This window comes from Trematomus bernacchii, unplaced genomic scaffold (assembly GCF_902827165.1).
Source record: "Trematomus bernacchii unplaced genomic scaffold, fTreBer1.1, whole genome shotgun sequence".
Lineage (NCBI taxonomy): Eukaryota > Metazoa > Chordata > Actinopteri > Perciformes > Nototheniidae > Trematomus > Trematomus bernacchii.
The window spans coordinates 7,852,171-7,870,810 of NW_022987564.1; the positions used below are offsets into that span (position 1 = coordinate 7,852,171).

The window sequence follows — 18,640 nt, forward strand, 5'->3', positions numbered from 1 at the left end:
ATGTTAAAGGTCACCTATTATGCAAAATCCACTTTTTCTTGTATTTTATACATAAACATGTGTCCCCTCTGTGTAAAGAAATTCGCTCACTTTTTGTCCTGATCCTTTTATAGAAAAACCTGTCGAAAATGAGCTGATCAGATTTTGGCCACTTTATGTCATAACGATGTTTTGGCTTGTGTAACCATTAGCCAATCACCAACCAAGGTAACCCCCCCCCCACACCTTATCACCTGAATCTCCTCCTAGAGCACCACTGTGTTCAATTGAACCAAATATCTCTCAGAGGGGCGTTGGGAGTGGCACCTTATTTTCATCTAAAGTAACAGACCCAGAATCAGCACTTTGGAAACAGGGCTGAAACAGAGGGGATTATGTTTGGTATTTGGAGCCAAACACTTCAGAGACATGTTTTGTATATATATCTGAGACCTATAATATATTGATGAAAAACCGTATAATAGGGAACCTTTAAGTTGTTGCACTGCCATGTTGAGTTCAACAACATTTAGAGCAGGATGTTAACTGCTGATTATTATTAGACCACAAAAAAAGGGTTCATCAGGGCTGTTTAAAAATGATTTATTGACAAAGTTTAATTGAACAAAATAATGAATCCTTCTCCTTTGTTACTGAAACAAATAATTTAACAGATATCCAGGTTGAGCTTCCAGTATTAGCTCACATGTTTCTGCATACAGACGTCCACCAGGAGTGAATAAAGCTTTACAGGACAGCTTCCAGTGTTTTGCTGTCACAAAGTGAAGGTTCCTACACCGTAGCTGTGGTAGAACAAAGTCACATGACGCTTGAAGGGGTCGACAATCAAATAGGCAAACGTCTGATCCTCCTCTCGTCTTCCGGGGTAACATCGCCCAGATTCATCCTGCAGAAGATGTATAATACAATATATGTGTGAAATGTGCAATTCAAGTTAAAACTGCACCTGTGCCACTCTTAATCAAGTCATTTTTTGAACGTTTTTGGGTTGCAGAGTCTGTAATATTGCATGATGTGGTACCACACTGTTAAACACTTGTTGAAAGTAAAGTAAATTAGTTAAAATACTAATTAGCCACTTCATGACTTTCAATCATCAGTCAATTCGAATGTTTGTGCACATGTATGCATGTAAACAGACATTAACCAGTCACTTACATAGGCGCAGACTTTGAGGACTGTGGAGACAACACTGATCTTCTTAGTCTCTGGATCCTTCTGAACACTACAGAGTAATGGGTAGAATTAAAGTGTTATTATTAAATCAGCATGTATCGAATAACCTCACTAAGTGTTTATATTGTTGGACAGTATGTATTCAGATAGAAGATGGTCAGATGTTGCCCACCTGATCAGGTCTCTGTAGATTTTCTTTGTGGTGCTGATGTAGGGCTCGATGGTGTCTTCGTACTGACAGAGCTCTCCTCCAACACAAAGGTGCTTGAAAAGGCGAAACAGAAGCTCCGCTCGCTCCTCTCTCCCAAACACACGGTACTGCTCAGAGTCCTCCTCCTGCAACATCTGGAGAAACAGAGACTTGGACTGACTCCATGCTGAACAATATATTTAGATTCAGACAGATGTGTGGATGAGAAAAGAGAGTAACCTGTCTGAGTTCATCATAGTCAGGGTAGACATCATGAAGGCATTTCACTAAATGTCCAGAAGGCCTCAGGATCCCACAAGAGTAGATCGGGTCAAACAGCTCCATCGAAACCTTGGTGCACGGCACAGGCTCCACAGCAACAGACACTATGGGTTTGTCTACAACACACACACACACACACAAACACACAGAAGTCAAAGACATTCCTCCGGGGTTTGACTGCAAATATTGTACAGCAGCAGATGAGATTAATTTCCTACTATTAGTGATGAAAGGATTTCTTTCTAGGGGACATGACATACCAAGAGGCACCCAGGCTCCGGCCTCCGTCTTTCTCAGACTGGATACCACATTGGGATCTCTGAAGAAACTCTGTGTAACAAAGAGTGGCATCAAGAGCGATTACATGTGATTGAACACATGGAGACATTTTATCAGAACAGACAGCCAGGGATTGTTAAACTGATTGGGAATGATTAAGCATCACTTTCAGTTTCAAATTGTTTCTAGAAGTTTTGGAACAAGCATATTTACTGAAATACTGTACTAGAGAATAATTTAAGATACGTGTCATTACGTTGTACATGAGTATTTTCATTTTCTGCTACTTCATACTTACTCTAGTAAGGCAAATATTGCACATTTGACTACACAACATGTCATTACGTCAGTTGCTATGAAAACTGATCAGTTTTACAAAGCATTATCAACAAATAAATTATGCTGAAACATTAAAGCAATGTAAATATAAATGCTTCAATACTGCCGGTAATAATATTTAAAATAAAGCAATACATTATTCAGAAATGGGAAATTTTGCACAATATGTGGGCCTACTTTCCCTTTTTTGTTCTTGAACTAAGTACAAAGAGTATTCAATTTCTACACTGTGGTATATTTTAGTATCCATGTAGGGCACTTCTATCACCAATGTTCAGGTTTTACTGTAGCCTAATTTCAGACTCGTATCCTAACTTATCATGGTGGGTCTTACCAGTGCAAACTTGTCACTGCTGTAAGGGTAAAAGCACTGGTCAAAGCTGTAAGTCTGAGCTGAAACCCTCCCCAGCATGGACCTGAAAGTAAAACACACATCCATTAGGCAAGCATACACCCTGAAAACTGAAGCGATAGAGGATGGAGATAACCTGGGGAGATTTCAGTTGGCTAAATGTCATACTTCACCATTTCATAAACAGTTCTAACGTCTCTCGGTCCTGTAGGAAGGAGAACTTCTTGGAGGGAAGAGGACAGAAGGAAAAAGTTTGTTCAAAGTCGCATTTATCTCCTGCCATGTTGTTAGTCTTTCTTTGGTTGTTGTTAGCTAAGCTTACAAAAAGCAATGACGTCCTACTCGTATTCATCAACAAGTGGCAGAGTTGTAGGCGTTACTAACCAATCAGCAGCACGACTGCTTACTAACAGCCAATCAGCGTGTAGTATGGACAGTTTGTTCCAGGTACGTAGGATTACAACAGAGTGGCTCGTCTCACTTTTTCAACCCATCTCTGAAGATTCGTGTTCTTGTTACCTAGGAAACGGTCGTACGTAACGTTACTCTCCTAAAAGCTAAACTAGCATTACAATTAATTTTACTGACACGTTTTATTTTTGGAAGCCAGTGTCGTCTTCCTGACCTTATACGTTTACTTAACTCACTGTCAATGAATGATCGACTTCAGGGGGTAATACACCTTAACCCGCAAGGGGGCAGGCGACATGTCTTTACAGCCACCAGAGAGCATCCTTGTCCTGCTTTAGGAACACTATGCTGGCTCAGGCTGTATTGTATTTAATCTCATGTGTTGTTGTCACTCTTTCTTCTTTTGTAAAGAAGTTGGAAAAAGTACTCATATATTTTACTTAACTAAAAGCAGTACCACATAATAGGAATACTCTGTTACAAGTAAAAGTCCTGCATTCAAAATGATACTCGAGTAAGGGTAGCCTACTCATTATGCAGATTGGCCCTTTGCAAATTAATATATATCATTACATATCATTCAGCTGACGCTTTTATCCAAAGCGACATACAATAAGTGCAAAAACCATAAAGAATCAAACTCGGAAAGTGGAGATATATTCACTTCAAGCAAGATCATACCATAGTAGGTGCTGGTGAATCAGATACAAGCCCTAAATTAAATCAACAAGTGCTTTTTAATATATTTTATGTCTTGAATATAATTATTGAAACATCAATGTGTTATCAAAGCTGGTAAAGGTGCAGCTAGTTTTTCATTTCTCTGTATAGCCTACTGCAGGGTAGCTTGCATTTTGTGAATTTTAATCCAGGTGTAACTAAAGTTTTATTTGAGTGTTGATTATATTTCACATCATTTATCCAAATCTTCAAAGTAACCAAAGGAATTAAATAACTGGAGTAAAAGTACACAATTTAGCTCTGATTTGTAGTGGGTAAAAGTACAAAGTACCAACAAAAACGTTGCTTTACTCAAGTAAAGTACAAGTCTCTCAAAATTGTACCTAACAGTACTTGAATAGATGTACTTAGTTACTTCACACCACTGTTTAAACAGCAGGGTTTGTTAGTCATAGTCAAGTCAGTAATCTCAGGTAACGTCATAGCGAGACAAATAAACTGCTCTGCTAGATCACATTTTCATTCTTGATATTAGAAGCAATCTCAACTCAAAGGAAACTTCATCCCTTGTCCGGGATGTTACGTTTTTTTATTGATATATTATTTTGTTAAAATAAATAGTATAGGTTTTCATTTATTTACTATAAATGAGCGACGTTTTCTTGTGATTGAGCATGTCCATCTTTATCCGATCAGACAGCATTGCCTTCTCACATTTACTTTTTTCTTACAACATCCTCTCCTGGGTACACTCCTTAAGATTAAAGATTTAAAAAAAACTTTCATATGATTGTGTATCAGTAAAATGTGTACCAGCGCTATGAAGCGAAACAGATGTATCTCCAGATGTTTTTATCATCCCCTTGCCTTATTCTCTCTTGTAAATGTTGTTCAATTTGACAGAAACACCTGAGCTTCAGAGACTAAAAGAGCAAGGTTTATTTTACCATCAACCTTTTATTTATAGATCTCAGTTTTTTTTACATAACATTGAAAGGGTACTGCTTTCCACCAGTAAAGGGTATACCGCTGCAAATGCTTCGGTGCTTGTATGTTTTTTATAAACATAGGATTTTCCTTCCTCCAACTAGTCCTTGTAACTCCCTCCATATCCGTACAAATATTTGTATTCATCCTGGCTCAAATACTAATTTAATTCTCAACATTCCTGGTTGGTGGAGGATGTGGTATCTTTTTGATCTACATTCCAGTATGGGACGTCCAGACCCCGATATTCCCAATAAGGAGAGACAAGCATGTCCTTCATGGTCACCCTGAAGTCATGATAACGTAATGTCTCTTTAATTGTTGTGATTTTAAAGTCCTTTAGGTTATTAAAATGTCCATCTTTTGCCTGAAATGCATCATGAGGTAAGTCTTACAAGCATTGTTTAAACTCCTTAGCCATTTATAATCAGACCATCCTCAAAACATTGATGATAATTTGAGTAATAAACTGAAATGTATTTAAACATTATATTCTCAGAAAACAGGATAATTTAGTTTGTCTAGACTAGGGAGAAAGCTGATGCTGAGAATATTTGATGGACCGAAAATTGGGCCCATGCAGCTGTTAAAACCCCAGAAATTGATTGACAAAGACAATTGTGCCAAATTGATGTTTTCATACCGTACAGCCAGGCTATAACCTGACATAATTGAGTCAAGTCATTAAAGCAAAAGTGTTATTCCTCATTGTCTGCTGATTGCTATGTTGTAATTGCACTTGATTTATGCTCATTAGATGAAAACTGAAAAACGTGGCGGGCAGGAATAAGGCGGGGCAGGTGAGAAGATGTAACAGCTGAGGAATGTTTGCCGTCTGTGATCAAATGTTTCCATGACAGTTTTACAGATTCAATAGCAGATATTGCATCTTATCCAAATGCTATGTCACTCGTTGATGAATGATAACAATTGCATAATGGAAACCTTGCCTGCCTCGTGTCCAGAGAACATCCGAAGTAATTCCCACAACCAGTGTAGAAGAATCAGCTTAAGCAGGACACTGAGGTTATGACCTCTGTTTTTTTAAGTCATTTGGAGATTTTAGGGACCTTTTTGGGGGTTGATTAAAAGGTGTTTCTACCATTTCGTTAAGCCTATACATTTTAGCCCACGAGATAAAAGATTTAAATGTATTATTTCCATACCGAAATTGTATTTTTGGCCATAAAACAAAATGATGACCTTTATTTAATTTGCATACAATATGACTAGAGTCCTGCCTACGACCCTAAGCTTGAGATTTGTAGTTTTATTAACATTACATTCAATATATAATGCATCATTAAAACACAATTACTAATTGTTGTACATGTTGACATTCTTACTATTGCTAAGCTAATGTTTGCATAAAAATTGGTCTGGTCATTGTATTATAAAAGCATAACCAGTCAAAACAATTATGTCACGTATGGAGAGGAAAATGATAAAACATACAGAAAAAGGTAATTAAAAGATAAACAAAGCTCCTGACGCTGTTAGAGGATGCTCTAAATTCCTGCCCAATAATTATCTTCAGCAACATTGCTTGTGTATACGCCTAAGTGACTGGACTGAAAGCTCTTCTCCTATCTCTATCACTCCAGTCCACACATATTAACACAGATGAACATGATGTGTGGTTTGTATTAACAGTGGTAAATTAGAAAAATAAGTGTGGACAATTAAAGACAAGGCCAGGTTCTCTGAGTGATAACACTATTTGGTGTAACAACTCTCAGATTGAGAAGGCCTGGAGCAGAAGAGGTGACTCCTTAAGTGCTTCTGAATTGATCGTGTTTCTAGGCCCAATGACATTATCTGACCTGGACCTATGAGTGCAGACTGTGTCTTCTATTCCCAAATGTCAATCAAATAATTAAGGGGACTAACAGGCTCCAGTAAAAACTCCACACACAGAATTCTCCAGGAGGACCATCTCAGGCCATGTCATCATCTTCATGGGGTCAACCTTTAGTAGGCCTATTTGTTAATTCCCTTTATCTTCTGGCTTCATATTTTCCTGTCAAAAAGAGAACATGCAGCACAAAGTCGTGTTGGCAGCCACTTCAGTAATAGCTTAATTTAGCAGAAATGTTTCAGCTAAAATTAAGAAATGATGCAAAAAATAATAATAAACTTTTACAGAGAGAAATGTCAATTTGAAAAACATTTTTCAAACATTTTATTAACAGCCTATAAGATATTTTTTAATAACGTGTAAGTAGCATACCTTTTACTAGTAAAATATTGTATACAAAGTCAAACAAAAGTCACATGAAAAAGTTAAAAAGGGTGGGGGGGGGGGCGGTCACTAGCGGCCAGCACAGTGACCCAAATCAAGTACACCTACGATGATGCACGTCATCAACAGGTGCACACTGTGTGTTGCTAATAGCTAACATGCTAACATGCTAGGGTTCTTTTGGTTTCATCCATGAGAGGATCCTCCAGCGGTTTACTTTATCTTCAGTGAGGTGTGTGAGGACTTTCTGCAGTTTGTGACCTGATGAGTTTGACTGCAGAGCTTCATTCAGCTCTAACGTTTTGGGAACATCGAGGAGCTCAGTGGGACAGAGAGGACTGTGAACTGAGACAGGGGCGGTTCTAGGGGGGGGGGGGGGCAGGAGGGGCCAGTGCCCCCCTAAAGGCCCTGACACACCAGGCAGTCACCAGAGAACTCGTCGACACCCGACACCGACAGTTCCATCGACGAGTTCTCCTGCGTCTTGGCCGTGTGTCGCACTGGAAATCACCGCAAAGACTTCAGCCGAGCACGTACGAACTGCGCATGCGTGAGTGGCAATAACTCTCCTTACCAGCAGGCGGCGGTAGTGTGTATTCGTCATTCAAAATAGGCAACAACCGGAAGACAGAGAAGAACAGACTGATATAAACAAACAAATAGCATGTGCGTTCCATTTTCACTCTCGTCCATCGAAAACATGTTTTAGAATATAAAAATACATGAATGATAAAATGAGCACATAAAGTGCAGACATACTATAAAATCACAGTTAATAGACCTGCATCTGATGATCGCAGTGTTCTGGCGGGTGTGTCGTTTATTGAGTCAGCAATGTAATAATGGCCACTCCTTGCTAAATTTACGATGAGATGAAAAACCGGACTTGACCAAACAAATCACGGAGCTCTCAGCAGAGGACAGCCGGGGACGCTCCCGCCGATATCAGAGATGTCCCTGCTATGTGTGGGAGGTAAGAGAGGACATTTAAGGGCTATGTTTGATGTCTTTAAAGCTCCCATGTCATGCTTTTCCGATTATTACCCGTCCCCTTGTGTGTTATGAAGGTTTTTATGCATGTAAACGGTGTGCAGAGTCAAAACCCTCAAAGTACACCCTGTAGCGAGTAAAACTCTAACACAGAAAATACCTCCCCAAAACGCCTCGTTGGAGATACGTCACTGCCCATTTGATTCTTCCGGGTACCGCCTGATGTCATGCGGTACCCGGAACGAAATGGACCAATCCCGAAGAGCTATGGCCACACCAGCAGCGGCGTGTTCCTCCAGAGGTTCGAAGAACCGGCATTTCACAGACGAAAGCTTCCAAAACATTGCCCAGTTTGAGGCCGGATATGCACAGCTTGTTTGGACCGTTTGGAGCAGGGGAAGATTCGGGTACACAACCTGTGAGTTTGCATTGTTATTTGTGTATTTATCAAACAAGGTAGCTACCACGACTGTTTAAATGTGTAAACATGTTTCGGACTGCCACACACACGGAATACTCATACAGTATACTCCGGGTGATTTACCGTACATTGTGACAGTACATGTATAGCTAACGAGGCTAGCTATGCATGTATAGCTAACGAGGCTAGCTATACATGCTAGCGGGAAACATTGTATGACCGAACGTAGCAGACTACCCGTAGAATAATGCAATTATAAACACGTTATTGCTAGCCTAATATGAACCACTAACTTTTGTTCATAGTAGTTTTATTACACTCCGTTCCTCCAAGCTAACGTTCATATCGTGTTAGCTACCAAGGTAAACAAAGCTAGGTTAGCATATTAGCAGGCAAGCTGTTCATTAGATATATCCACACTCCTACCACAACTACTACTAACGAATCTAAAACAACTAAGTTTCTCTAATATTTTGTGATTTGCATTTTATTTTGTCCAGACAGATCCTGCCGGACAATACATGACTGGACGACCACACTGAGGCATCGTCTCAAAAAGCCCCGGCTGCTATAGGCAAGATGCCGACAACAATATATGTATATTTACGTTCATTTTGTACATTTCTAAAAATAAAGTTTAATGGAAATACGTAGTAGGCCTATCCTTTCTTCCCTGAATTATTTGCACCTATAACATATCATTCATATATAGCAAACCATGATTTGATTTCTCATCAAACAGTAGTAGTTTATAACGGGTAAAAATAACTTACTCTTTGTTATGACCGGCTCGTAGGCCACAACGGAAAGACAAGGAGACATACACGAGTTTACAAAACCACGGCACATTATTGTGGTAAATGCAGAGATAGGTGGTTGAGCAGGATCGCAGAGTTCGTCTTCCTGCAGCCGCTTTGGAGAGAGACAGGGGCCGCCGTGTGACTCCGGGCAAGCTGGGCTTAATAGCACCTCGGCTCCGGAGGTGTCCCGTGATCGCGCTGATTAGCCTCTTCAGCTCCACCCCATCGTAAGACAAAGGCCCTGGGGGCCGTCACACTCTTCTATAACAACAGTTAAAAATATATATGTATATAAAATATACGGCTGTACCGACGCCATGATAAGACTGATGTTCCGCTGAGAGCAGCCGGGAAAAGCACTGAGACATGGGCGCAGCCTCTCTGGTGGTTGACTAATCAGAACAGAGTGGCCGAGCTGACCAATCGGAGCACACTAGGCTCACAGGGAGGGGGGGGCAAGAGCTCCAACGAGTCGTTTAGTGGAGAGAGTGAATACTGCTGAATACACATGCTTGACAGAGATGCTGTATGCGAAACCAATGTGAGTTTGGAAAATTGCACAGTATAAATCTATTTTAGTATACCTCAACAATGTAATTATGATCAGTGGAAATGGCCATGACATGGGCCCTTTAAGTATCACCTGCTGGTGTTTAGCTGCTGTCTTGTGCCTTAAATCGTTTGTTTACGTCCCTCACTTCCGTTTCGCTTCTCATTTGCTAGCTGAACAGCTGATCAGAGTGGTTTCTTGGCCCGATAGCTTGTGTCCGACACCCGGCCGATTCAACATGTTGAATCGGCCGGGTGTCGACCATGAAAGGCCAAATAAGGCGTGTCACGGCCGAGGGTTCGGGACACACCAAATTGACTTTGGGCGACAAGGAACCCGTTTTCGCCCAACAACGCAAGACGGCCGATATCGGCCTGTTGTGTAGGGGCCTTAACACTGACTTTGGACCCCCCTGTGGCCCCCCTGAAAATGAAAAAAAAAAAAAAAAAAGTTTATGATTAAACGATTTCTTGGCTGACGGAATAGGCGGAACTAACGATATTTGTCATTCTAGTCGGACCCATTAGAGCAGGGGTCTCCAACACGTCGATCGCGAGCTACCGGTATCTCGCAAGCCCTCAATAGCCCCCACTTTACAAATATGTTTTTTTTTTTTTTTTACAGAGAGCACACCTTCATCTATTTAATATAATTGTAAAAAATAAAGTAAGAAATCATTCCAATAGAGAACCGCAGTGACGCGTCCTAAAACCCGGAAGTAAGTTAGCATTTTTACCACTTCCGGTTCCTTCGACAAAAAACAATGCAATTTCTCCATAGGATTTTGGAAAATAGCTCCAAATAAGGTCTGTGGTTGGGCACACATTGAAGAGACAGATCACGTTTTGTTCTACGACATTAAATACATCAGCAGTGATCCCACTGGTGATTTTTGAAGAGTTTGCGAGTCTGAAAAACGATGGTTGTTAACATGTGGCTGAATAGGACTACAGAAGTTGTCGAGGCCGTTGTACGTCATTACACCGAAAACGTAAACACTCCCGCTAAGTTTGTTTGCCCTGTTCTGCTTGAAAGCAAGTACCTGCCTCCTGCAAACTGTTCAAACAAACGCTTCAACTTGTACCATTTAGAATCTGTAGTTTTGAATATGGATCTTAAGTTGGCGTGACGTTGAAGCAGCGACCCTGCTGTAGTTCGTTTATAGCATAACGTTAGCATTTTGCTTCTGGCGACTAGATTTATGATTAGAAAATTATAAAAGTAGGGTAGACATGTGGATATTATCCGGCTGAACAAAACGTGATCCGTCTCTTAAATGTGTGTCAACCACAGACCTTATTTCGAGCTATTTTCCAAAATTCTATGGAGAAATTGCACTGCGTTTTTGACGAAGGAACCGGAAGGAGTTTACTTCCGGGTTTTAGGACGCGTCACTGTGGTTCTCTATAGGACAGTAAAAATAAAAGAAAACAGTTTAAAAGGGGAGTGATTAGTAAAATATGCATGAATAAAAAGAAAGAATGCTAACTACAGTATAGGTAACATAAGATAAGAATAAACAAGTTTAAATTATTTGTTATTAATTAATTAATAACAATTGTGATCATATTCTAAAGATTTTTGAAAAGTATACAGCTCTCTTTCATATGAGTGTTGAGAGCTGTATCCATAAATTCATTTTGTGCTCAAAGTGCACCAGATTGATGCATTTAACTTCAACATTTAAAAAAAAATCTTCCCGGGGGAGCATGCCCCCGGACCCCCCTAGAGGAGGAGAGGTCCACCCCCAAATAAAGCAGGTTCAAATAATTAAATTGCATACATTTTCTTTTAGTAAACACTGAAAACGGGTCCCACAGACCCAAACAGCACACAAAGGTTAAAGGTACTGTAAGCATATCATAATGTGTAATGAAACGAATACCAATAACTATATTGCATTGTTTTCTTATGCGCAATTACTATCCTGCATTTATTGTGCCCCCCTCAGAAAATAACTGGCCCCAGCCTGCCCCCCCCAGTCAAATTGGTCTAGAACCGCCACTGAACTGAGATGAACCTGGAGCACACTGAGAGGATTCACAGGAGATTCACAGCATGACGTTCATACAGGTGAGTACAATGCAAACTGGCTTATTGTTGTGACTTGCGTGTGTGCGCGCGTGCGCAAAGTGATGTCTAGAAAATAAATGTAATGCTGATTTGGACATTATGGCTCTGCTAAGAGATACTTTCAAAGGAATACATTCATTATGTAGGCTAAAGTGTTTTTTTGTTTCCCTTTTTAAAAAACAAATCAGAAGCTGTTACACAAAATCCATTTTAACTGACTTACTTTCTTATTTTATCTGAGAACATTTTTTACACAAGGATTTATAGGAATACAATGTTCTTTACTGAAGATAAGTGGTTCACAGATACGATATGCTACTGCTATTTACAGAGACTCACCAAGGGAAAGAGTTGTGCCCAGACTTGGAGAACAATGGGAAACACTGCTGTAGTATTTTACTAATGAATCAGAAACTTTTCCTAATGATGTCATGGTGAGAGTGAATTTTGTTACTGAACTCTTTATTCTGCTCAGGGTCAGGCGGTGCACGCTGTGAGTCCCAAAGGGAGCTCGGTTATTCTCAGTCACTCTGCGCTCTGCCTCTGGTTGTATGGCATATTGTGATGTTTTAGATTGGATGAGGTCAAAATTAAATGCATTCTCCAGACGCAAACACATTTAACCTCTGGAAATTCAACAGGTAGGCATAACTGTGTTTGTGTGTTGGTCCACTTAGTGATGATGACAAGCCGTAATCAAAATATTTGCTTTCACAAGACGAGAGAATATCTGGGCGTGTGGCAAACATGTTAGAATAATAACTTTTTCCCTTTTCTCTTTCCTTCTTTTTTTCCAGTTTTATACTTTTATGATAATTTGTCTTGCATTATTTGTTTAACTGTGTTTATCTTTATTGTTTTTTAATGTGAGAAATGTCTGTTATACATATATAAAGCAGATATAGGCCACCAGTGATGGGCAGGTTAATGTGCTTAAGCACTTGAAAAGTAAGTTATCATTATTAGAGAAATATATTTGAGAAATAGTGCTGTTTTTCTCAAACTCCTTTGTTTTGCGACCCACAAAAAGATGCAGTGATATCCACGCCTCGTTACATTAGTTATGGCCATAGTGTGCACACAAAGACGTGTGTTCTTATTTCTATTGATTACAGTGACATCATTTTGTAAAGATACACCAACCTTTTCTGTGCTAACCCTGTAATCAGACTTGTTTCAGTACGTTAAAACTGCTATAGTCTGGTGCATGTTTGCAAATACAGGAGGCACATGAAATGAGAACATCAGAAAACAGATCTTGTTATGTCTTCCTCCCAGTACACTCTCTAATTGTTGTTTTTGCGTTGTGATACTGTTTCTAAGATATGCTGGGAATCCTGAGCAGAGTTGTGTAGGGACACGCCGAGGAAGAGAAACATGGAGAAAGGGGAATAGGTAGGAAAAGGTAGATAAGACCCTCTGTGTGGTTTTGTGTTTGATAATATCTGTGAGACTGTCTGCTCAGCGTCTCGCTGCCATACTGTGTCTCTTAACCTAATGCTGCCAGCAACTCAGCGTAAAAGGTATTGATGGATAACAGGTTGTTGTCCGAGAGTGATGGTCTTAGGGGATCAGTGTTGAAGGTCTAACAGGATTATTGTTGTGGTTAAACGGACAAAGAGGTTTCAGCTCTTCAAGGGTCAGAGGTCAGGAGTCAGGACCATTACATCTAGTGGCTGATGCATGGCTTCGGACTTATAGTTGTTTGTCAGATAAATGGTTTTCTTAAGTGTCCCACCAATATACAAACACATATTCTTTTCTCAAGGTTTTGTTGTCATTTGCTGAGGTTTGGAATGTTTATTTGCATACACCTCATTATGACAGAGATCAATGTTGTTTGCTTGGCGTTTCGTAACATGGCCAACAAATATATATAAATTCAACAACAGCTTCTCTTTAACATAAATATGGTTGATGTTTTAGCCTACATACATCATGTCATAACAAGCCCAGAGAACACTGCATGTGTGCCTTTAACAGTCACCACAAGATGATATGCTTTGTTTATGAGCACCATGGTTTCTGCTCTAGTGAGCAATACAATTGGTAGTTTCTGTTCACTAAAAAAAATGAATAGTGAGCTATCCAATATTTCTGAATAAAGAGCAGCATAACTACAGTTACATCTGCAAATCACCGAAGCTATGTATGGATACTGTTACCCCCTTTTTGGACTCCCTTTATTCACATTTTGAGGAATACATTTGTATGCTTTACAAAGGTGTCGACACACCTTTGGCAACATATTGTATCACAAAAATATATATACTTTTTAATAAATGAGCAACTTACTGAAGGAACCACTGTTTAATTACTATGTCAAATCAAATCAAATCAAGTTTTATTTATAAAGCACATTTATAAAGCACATTTAAAAGCGATTTTTGGTCGAGCCAAAGTGCTGTACATGTAATAAAAACACATTACTACAATCACAACAAAAGACAATAAATGACAACAGATATATAAAAAACACAGGGAAAAGTCAGGAGTCGTGCTCCGCTCTGACTAGAAGGCCAGGGAGAAGAAGTGTGTTGATTTAAAAACCCCTAGGGTCTGGGCCGACCTCACATGGAGGGGCAGAGTGTTCCAGAGCCTAGGGCCAGCTGCTGCGAAGCTGTCAGAGCTATTTCAAAAAAAATCTTCACACCAATAGGTTAAGTGATGTTCTTGTGTCTTATGATCCATAAGGGCACATATATATTTAAATGTTTAATTCCCTTTGGATAGAAGAATCTGCTGAGTAAAGGTCTTATGATTCGCCCCTGATGAAGAGAAGCAGAAAGAGACAAAGTGCTCTAGTTTGTAAACATGTGACGCATCTTACATTAAGTGCATTTCATATTAACAACACTTTCCATTTATATCATTTGGTCTCCGAGTCTATGACTCTCTCACACTCTTGACATTTGGGAGACAACCCAAAACACTCTCCTCGTCCCACTCCCGACAATTCTGTTTAGCCCATTTCCACCCTGGTCTCCGTGGTAACGGTCCGTGTACGGCTGCCTGATATGGAAAATGATGCTGGATTTTCCGCAGGCGTCCAGGAATGTAATCTCAAGTCTTTGCCAGCCTGTTTTGGCCTCTGAGGGAGACAAGCTCTGCTCCTGTGACACTGACTGGTAAACAACAAGGGGCGAGCTCACACAGCCCCCCCTGCAGCGCTGGACCTAACGCAGGGCCATTCAGAAACATATGCACTCCATAGATGAGAGTGGACGTAGTCACTGTGATGTCACCCATTAGTTTGTGTAATAAGGTTGTATCATTTTGGTTTCTAACTGTTGACATTTTGATTTTTAAAACCAGAAAGGACACAGGGGATGGAGCAACTAAATGCTGAAGAAGACATTTTTAGGAGATCAAAATGTTATAGTAACTTACCACACTGAAAGTTATCGTGAAAGGGTTTGAGTTGTAAGACAAAAAACACAGCGCATCCAGACTGGACACAAGCTAGCCCCGCCTTAAGGCATATTCAAGGTCAAGGTTCAAGGTTCTTTATTGTCAATCTGACATAGCTACAGAGTAATTATGCAGTTGAAAATCTTATGTCACAGGCTTCTCCAACAATGCAACATAATAACATAACATAATAACAATAAGAGCATGAGCAATACAAAAATAATAATAGTTATAAAAATGAAATAAAGTTATGATGTGGAATAGTGCAGTATGAGTCTATATACAAGTTATTGGAATGATATATATATATTAGGTATTAGATACATACTGCTGAGTAGCAGTTGAATGTTTGATGTTGTTTCAACAGTTCAATTTTTTAACAGTCTCACTGCCCGCGGGAAGAAACTGACATATAAGATACATAAGATACTGACATATCATTCTTTATCGTCAACTTTCCTCTAAATGGGTCCACAATTTACAAAATTAACATCATACTGAATTGAAGAACACCTTAAACTACTATTGACACCAAAATATTTAGAAAGTAGGGTCATTCCCTCATAGACCTTTATAGATTCAGACTTATTTTTTTTAGTTGCCCCCTGCTTTTGATTGGAAAGAAAAGTGTACATCTCTCCTGCATTGTTTTAACTTTCTTACCTGGAATTTGCCACCAGATGCTCACACACGCTTGTGATTGTTTGTTTGTTTGTGTATTGCACTCACACACACTTCCTGTAGCCACTGACACCCTCAATTGTCCCATTGTGTTTGAACAGAAACCACTGTGGCCAGAGTAAATGGCAAACAACTTGCTTGAGATAGACAAGGGACTAACATTATATTGGCCTTAAATAACAGCCAGCAAAGCCCTTTAAATCATATTAACCTACCAGTAAGAACAAACCAAATTGTTCCAAACCATAAGATGTTCCTTCAGTTTAAAATCGTTGTGGAGATCAGTGAAATGCTTGTGTAATAGTTGTTATATTGGATAAACAGATGATAAACACAGGAGAGGTGAGGAGCATGGTTAGGCTGCCCCCCCCCCCCCCCCCCCCCCTCAACATGCCTCTGATCTCCGGTCTGCTCCAAATAAAACAATAGGGCCAAACCTACCTCCGCTTATTATTTTGGAAAATATATGTTCCAAAAAATCAAGCATACGAGTCACGCTGCAATGAGTCATACAGTTTAACACTTGACAGTATTTCTAAAATAGAGTGTATATTTATAAAATGGCACTTTTAAACATGAAAAATACTGAACAGACTCATCCATTTTCAAAGTAGTCGGCAAATCTCTTTTGGTCGATTGACTCATCAATTAGCCGACTTGGCGTTGCAGCTCTAGATTTACCTTTGCAAGCAGATCCACAGATCCTCGAGATTGTATTGAAATTCATGGATTTTTCCATCAAATGTTACAGTTCAGTCAGACAACTCAAGTGTTTCTTTAACATGTTTATTAGAAGCAGCATATAGTTGAGTTTGGCGTCTAGGCTCGGGCCTCATCACTCCACATATATACATAGCACGATGAGTGATGATTAAATAACTAACCCCCCCGAGCCTACAGGTGGAAGCTGGGGTGGAAGCTGGGGTGGTGGTGTTTGGTGCTGTTTGGTTGGTTGTAGAGTGGCAAGGGGCGTTATGTATGAATGCAGCATAAGTGCTCGAGTTGACTGCCTGAACTAGCTTGCAGGCTTCGCCCCATTTGTGATTACTGGTGTGAGTATGACTTTTAAAGAGGCCAACACGGCCTGATGGATGTATTATGCTCCATTAGGAGAGGTGAGTACCTCCAGTGGATGGATGGATGGATTAATGGATGGATTATTGGATGGATGGGTGAGTGAGTGCAGGTTGACAGGTATTGAGCGAGAGTGTTGAGACCACCACAGCCGGCTCAGTCCCTGGTGGGATGGAGGGACGGGTGAATGGGCCTGGTGGCTTAAGCACCACCTGATGCCTCCTCCTCTCTTTTTGTTTAAAGTGAAGAAATGATATCATAGGCAACTAAGGGAAAGGGTGTGTAATGGTAGGAGTGTTTCCTTTTGCTCTTCAATGTCACATTACTCCCTTTGGAAGTCAAATAATTCCCTAAATGCAATCAATTGTCGTTTCAACCTGATATCTTCCATGGAAACACCTCTCACACAGCAGCGATGTGTATCTGCAGCTACAGAATACAAAAGAACAAAGCAACAAGCCTCTGCATGCCACACACAGTCACTGCTTCATGTGGCCACAACATGTTGGAGGTCTTTACTTCGTTATACAAAGAGGTACCTCAAGGGAAAGACTTTGTTTTATCTTTGGCACTGGCTGTGTGTGTTGTTTAATTTAAGTCATAAAATATCGATGACGATCTTTTTGATGATTGCACATGACTTATTATACAAGCACTTGTATTTTGCTGACTTAAATGAAATTCTGAGATTTTTAGCAATTCAGTTTTTCCTATCGCTGAATGATTCAAAATGTGTCACCTCTCAATCAGCAATAATCAATCTGCAAGTCAGTGGTTTCACAATCAATATGAATCTGAGACGTTGGTGTGACCTTTACTGCCACTCACATCCTGCCTTACACGCTGAGCAATCCATTTCTTCGTCACATGATGGTGAATGTGTGTTGATGTTGATTTAAACGATGATAGAGGGCTTTGTCTGGGTAAATATGCAGAATTGTATAATATAGCTAATAATTACTGGTGAATATTGCATTTATAAATAACTTACCACTGACACAGCAGATGTAAGGAATTTGCCTGGATTACATTTTAATATTTACATAATCAGAAAATAAAAGGCCGATAAATGTATCTGCCAAGTTTCAAAATGTTCACCCTGAACATGCCTGCAAAATGTTTAGTGACATTAAATATGCTTTCCTAATCATAAACAATATCCACTACTAACAACAACTGAAGGTATTGGTTAACTTCATGGAAAGATCATGTTCTTGGTTGAATAAAAAAAAACATGACATGACATGTTGACTTTAAAACCATTTACTAAAACCACAATCGTCCCCTAACCTTAACCAAAGTGTGTGTTTGTTGTCTATACATGCCAGAATACAGCAGCCCTCTGCTTTATACACAAACAAACAAACACATTAGTGGCATGTAGACGTAATTATCTACCACTCATCATCATTCTATTTGGGTATGAAAAAACAGTTCAATACACTCGTATTTAGCCAAACGCTTACTATTAAAAGCACTTTTGATTCCTCTTTCACCATAAAGGCATTGCTTTCTTTCACAATCGAACTGGATCACAGGGTGAGTATCACAATTGATCATTTTGTGGGTGAAGTATTCCTTCAACTCAGTCATTTCTAGGAATTAAACATCCTCTTAGTTCAGTTTCAAATCTTCTTACTTCTGCATCATGAAGATTTCGGCATCCATGCAGTCATGTTGAAAACAGGGACTTCCCTTTCC

General features: G+C 39.7%; 1 protein-coding gene across 1 annotated transcript; it reads right to left on the reverse strand.

The window, feature by feature from the left end:
* Positions 1-572: 572 nt before the first annotated feature.
* Positions 573-2,920, reverse strand: cfap300 (cilia and flagella associated protein 300). The gene is made up of 7 exons (XM_034125254.1): positions 2,792-2,920; positions 2,601-2,682; positions 1,909-1,978; positions 1,607-1,764; positions 1,349-1,521; positions 1,159-1,225; positions 573-886 (listed from the first exon to the last, which is right to left on the reverse strand). The coding sequence occupies exons 1-7, from the start codon at positions 2,899-2,901 to the stop codon at positions 755-757; spliced, it is 792 nt and encodes a 263-aa protein (XP_033981145.1). The 5' UTR covers positions 2,902-2,920; the 3' UTR covers positions 573-754.
* Positions 2,921-18,640: the final 15,720 nt, after the last annotated feature.

Excerpts from the sequence above, each read along its gene's own strand:
- cfap300 (XM_034125254.1), bottom strand. The coding sequence starts at position 2,901 with ATGGCAGGAGATAAATGCGACTTTGAACAAACTTTTTCCTTCTGTCCT. Across the intron at positions 1,979-2,600 it reads GCAGTGACAAGTTTGCACTG|AGTTTCTTCAGAGATCCCAA; the intron begins GTAAGACCCACC and ends TTTGTTACACAG. Across the intron at positions 1,522-1,606 it reads ACTATGATGAACTCAGACAG|ATGTTGCAGGAGGAGGACTC; the intron begins GTTACTCTCTTT and ends CTGTTTCTCCAG.